This window comes from Suricata suricatta, chromosome 12 (assembly GCF_006229205.1).
Source record: "Suricata suricatta isolate VVHF042 chromosome 12, meerkat_22Aug2017_6uvM2_HiC, whole genome shotgun sequence".
NCBI classification, from domain to species: domain Eukaryota; kingdom Metazoa; phylum Chordata; class Mammalia; order Carnivora; family Herpestidae; genus Suricata; species Suricata suricatta.
This window is the reverse complement of record NC_043711.1, coordinates 504,800-509,433: the sequence shown is the minus strand read 5'-3', so window position 1 is coordinate 509,433 and position 4,634 is coordinate 504,800. Positions and strand designations below refer to the sequence as shown.

The 4,634-nt window shown below is 66.2% G+C and overlaps 1 protein-coding gene across 1 annotated transcript in view; it reads right to left on the bottom strand.

The window, feature by feature from the left end:
* ARHGAP45 (Rho GTPase activating protein 45) overlaps nt 1-4,634 on the bottom strand; it is an 11,264-nt gene extending 6,630 nt beyond the window's left edge. The window contains exons 1-6 of the mRNA XM_029916346.1: nt 4,378-4,634; nt 3,214-3,544; nt 672-815; nt 366-450; nt 207-279; nt 3-111 (exon numbers count right to left, since the gene is read on the bottom strand). Coding sequence (XP_029772206.1) covers nt 3-111; nt 207-279; nt 366-450; nt 672-815; nt 3,214-3,544; nt 4,378-4,467 — 832 coding nt within the window. The 5' untranslated portion in view covers nt 4,468-4,634. The remainder of the gene's footprint in view (nt 1-2; nt 112-206; nt 280-365; nt 451-671; nt 816-3,213; nt 3,545-4,377) is intronic.

The window sequence follows — 4,634 nt, the reverse complement described above, 5'->3', positions numbered from 1 at the left end:
GCTCCGGCCGCCCGCCCCGCCCGCCGCGCCGGCCCGGCCCGTCTCACCGTCACAGTCCTCGGCGCTGGGCGCAGAGCCCTCACTCCCCTGCGCACACAGGCTCTCCATGGTCTGTGCGGGCGGGGGACACGGGTGAGCGGCCCCCCCGACAGAGGGGCGGGAAGGCCACGCAGGACACGGGAGTGACTCACCCCTACCCTGCTCACCTGGCTGGGGTCCCCAGGGGGCACCCACAGGAGCGTGGTGCTGTCCACTTCCCCCATGAGGAACTCAGATACGCTGCAGGGCAGGGCCGGCAGGGCAGGGTGAGCACCGAGAGGCGCCCCTCGCTCCCGGCCTCACCCCAGCGGCCCCGAGGCGCTCACGTGCTGCTGAAGGACACGGCGATGGTCTCCAGGGCCTTCTCGAACTCCTGCTTGTCAGATTCGTTGTTGCTCTCGTAATGGAAGGCTGGCGGGCAGAGGCAAGGACGAGGCGCTGGCCCACTCCTGCAGGTGACCACCCCCGCCCGCAGCCACCTGCAGGGGGCCCTCCGGCCAGGGGGAGCAGGAAGGCCGCTGTGCCCATCAAACTGCCCTGCACCCTTCACAACCCACTTCGAACGCCGCCTCCTCCAGGCAGCCCTCCCCGGAGCCTCTGTGGCCCTGGCTACCCGGCCCCGGCCGGCTGACCTCTGATCCTGGCGATGAGGGTGCCCGCAGCAGTGAGCGTCTCCACGGTGTTGAGCAGCGGGAACTTGGAGATGACCTGCCGCATCACGCGGAGGGCCTCGCCCAGGCGCTCGTGGGCCAGCGGCCGGCGGGCCTCCAGGAGCTCTGCGGGCACAGCGGCAGTGAGCAGGGAGCGGGCACCGGCCTGCCTCCTCCGCGGGGCCCCTGGCCCTGGGTGGGGAGACTGCGGCAGAGGTGCGTGGGGAGAGCTCACGGAGGGGCCTCAGGCGAGGCACAGCCCCCTCGGGGCTGCGGGCCAGGCCCACGAAGGCCAGACTGTGGTCTAGTCAGTCCCTTCTCAGAACATTCTCTTCACGTCCTTCCAGAGACCAAGCCCCTGCAGGCCTGGTGCCCCCTCCTCCACGCAGCCCACCAGGCCCCTTTCCTGCCACAAGCTCTCAAGGCTGCTCAAGGTTCCTTCCAGCTCTGGACCTGCGCTGCCTCCTGCCGTGATGCCCTTTCCTGGAGGCCGCCCGGGGGCTGGTGCGGCCATCATCCCTATTCTGCACATGAGGAAACTGAGGCACAGAGAGGGGGGGCCCATTCTCAGCATGCTGAAGGTTTTCTGTGTCCACTAGCTCTGCAGATATGAGAACTCCAGACAGGAGGACCCTGCATGGCCTTATCTCAAGGGCAATGGGGAGCCAGAGAAGGTGCTAGAGCAAAAAGCAGGGTCAAGGTCAGATCTATGTCTTGGAATGTGCCCTTAAGTGTTCCCCATAAAGTCTTTTTTTTTTTTAAGATTTTTAAGTTATCTCGGGGCACCTGGGGGGCTCAGTCGGTTAAGCATCAGACTCCAGCTCAGGTCAGGATCTCATGGTTCGTGGGTTCAAGCCCCACATGAGGCTCTGTGCTGCCCGGAGCCTACATTGGATTCTGTGTCTCTTCTCTCTCTAACCCTCCCCCACTTACACTCTCTCTCTTAAAAATAAATAAACATTGAAAAAAAGAAAAGTCACACACCCTGCGGCCGGAGCCAGCCGTGCCCTGCCCCCGCCCCCCATCTTCATTAGCGGTGTGCACAGACAACACCACGTGAGCAAGACACACACCGTGAAGCCACAGGCTTGACTGCAGCCTCGCCTCCTGTGCCCGCCTCCCACTCCGAGCCTGCTAGACGATGTTCAAGACGCCAGTGCAGCTTTGTGGGCACTGAGGACCCCACTGAGAGCCACCTCCAGGGAGCCCCCAGCCAGCTGCCTGAGGTCCACCCCAGGACCTCACACCCAAGCACACGCCTGCTGCCTACGGCGACCTAAGGAGGGAAGGAGCTTCCAGAAGCCAGCCATGGCCGGGGGGAGGGGGGGACGGGCATGCCCCTACCTCGGAAGGCCCTCCATGCGCCTGTACCTGCCCCTCAAAGCCCAGGTGCCGGAACTTGCTGCCAGCCGGGCCGGGGAACCCTGCACTGTCCCCTCACTGTCCTCGCAACCGTCACAATGTGCCGAGGATATCTGACCCCTGCCAGCTACCCCACGGGCCCCATCGTGGCCCCATTTCACAGAAGAGACACCTGACCTCAGAGGTGGAGGCCCAGCAGGGGAGGAGCCCAGACTCAACCCACATCCTCTCTCGTAGGTTCCCAGAGCGGGAGAAGGGCGCCCCGGCCCCGGCCCAGCCTCCCGAGGGGCACAGCCTAGGCCTGGCCTCCAAGGAATGGCGGGGATCGGGATCCGAGAGGAACCAGGAACTGAGATTAGAGAGTTTCCCCAGGAAACGGCTCTGGCCCCCGCCCGGACCAGATAACCCTGGGGGGCTCCCACCTCCCGACCAGCAGGGGCCAGGCCTCTGCCGCCAGGAAAGTCAGATCCCAGCCCTGGCCCCTCCTTGGCTGGAAGAGCCGGGGCTCAGGGCCCCCCAGGGGCCTCAGTTTCCTCATCTGTAAAGCAGGAGCCCAGGGGAGCCAGTCAGAGTGCTTAGCAGGGTCCTGCCACTGCGGTTTCTGGGAGGAGCGGGCAGGGCCGCGGGCTGTGCACGAGGTGCCAGGGACAAACAGGAAACGGATGAAAATAACTCGGCAGGAAGCTGGGCCGTCAGCGCCGCACGGAGGAGAAAACGGAACTGCCATCCCACAGGCCACCGGCTCCCCCTCGTCCTCCCTGAGGCTCCCCAGCGGAACCTCGGCCCACCTCCAGGCCCCGCAGTCCCAGCCATGGCCCCTGCCTCCCTGCCCTGGCCATGGCCCCGCCCCCGGCCCCGGCCCCGCCCCCGGCCATGGCCCCGCCCCGCCCCAGCTCTAACGGTTTCGGTGGCCCCCCATTGCCCTCTCAGGATCGCATCTGGGGTCCTTCAGCGCCACACGCTTCATGCACCCTGAAACCCGTTCCCCCAAGCGCATCCCCACTTTAGGTTCTGAACTTGTACACACGATATTCCCTCTGCCTCAATGCCTATCTCTCCTAGCGGTCACCCAACTCCTACGTATCCCTCAGAGCCCTAGCTGCAGGGCATTGTCTTCTGAGCCTCCCTAACTCCCTCCGCCCTAGGCCCCCCTGCTTCTCACCATCGTGCAGAACACACTCCTTGAGCTTCTCCAGGCCCTCGGCAAAGCGGCCCACGTCAGCCAGCAGGTGGGAGATGTCCTCCCCCGTGTCCGGGCACGGCCCCTCGGCCGGCAGCTCGGCAGGGCTCGGCGTGGTCAGTGGGCTGCGGTGGGCACGGCCTAGCGTCCAGGTGCTGGGTCCAGACAGCGGGAAGCCGGCAGCGCTGGCATGGCGGCTCAGGCTGGTGGGCCGCTTGAGCGTGCCTGTGGTCTTGGCATTTGAAGCCACGCTCGGTGGCTCCAGGCTGGATCCGAGGGACACCACATCAGCCCCATCTTTCCTGGGCAGCTCCTGGGAGGGCGGAGATGCTGGTGACACAGTACTCCAGCCTAGGCACTGCCTCAGTTTCCTCAGAAGTACAGTGAGGCTCTGGAGGGTCTGCAGCCTGACCCCACAGGGGTCAGAGGTCAGAGGGCTGAGATTTGGTGCCCTGCCCCGCCCACACCTGTTACCCAACATCCTTTTCCCCAGCTCTTTCACAAACAACCGTCTTGGCCCAAACCACAGCCATGGGTGGGGCCTGTGAGGGTGCGGGGGAGGGGCACCCCACTTCCTGGTGGGGCGGGAGGGTGAGGAGGGGGCCTCAGACACACCTACTCCCTGGTAAAGACACCTCTGTCGATTCCCACAGACCCCCAAGTCCCATGGACACCCCAGGCCTTGTAGGTTATCCCCAAACGTTGTGGCTCTTCAGACCCCAGGGATGCCCACCAGGCCCTACACCCACACAGATCCTGTTTCGTGCTCTGCCGCCTCTAACCCTTGGGCTCTCACACCCCGACAGCACCACTGCCCCCAGATTCCCTGACCACGGCCCTGCGGAGCCCCAGACCCCGGGCCGCCCACCTCCGCCCCGGGCCCCACAGCCAGCCCTGGTCAAGGCAGAGGGATGTGGGGGTCAACCCAGAGGGCTCCTACCGTGAGCTGAACGCCGGGGTCCCGGCCCGGCCCGCGTGGCCCACGCAGTCCAGCCCGGTGGGGGCTGTAGCTGGCACGCGTGCCCCGCCGCCGGCCCAGCATGGAGCCCCGGGCCCCCAGCACAAGGCGCGCCCCGGGGCCCCTGCGGCCTGGGTGTTACTCCGAGGTCCCCGCCCGCTCTGCGCTCCCCAGAGACGCTCACTCACCCCCACGGGCTGTGGGCTGGGGCTTCCCGCCCGGTTCTTTTTCGAGATGGAAGGGGTTTTCATGAGCTCCCGTTTCTTCCTGGAGAACATGGTGCGGCCTGGGCCCGGTGGCTGGAGACAGGCGGGCCGGGGTCACGCAGGCTGGGGGTCTCGACGCTGCAGCACTCTGTCCCGGCTTCCCCAGGGCCACATTGTCCCTGGCCACCCCCTCCCCAGCTGTCAGGCCCACGTGACCGGCCCAGCCCTCATTGGCGGGC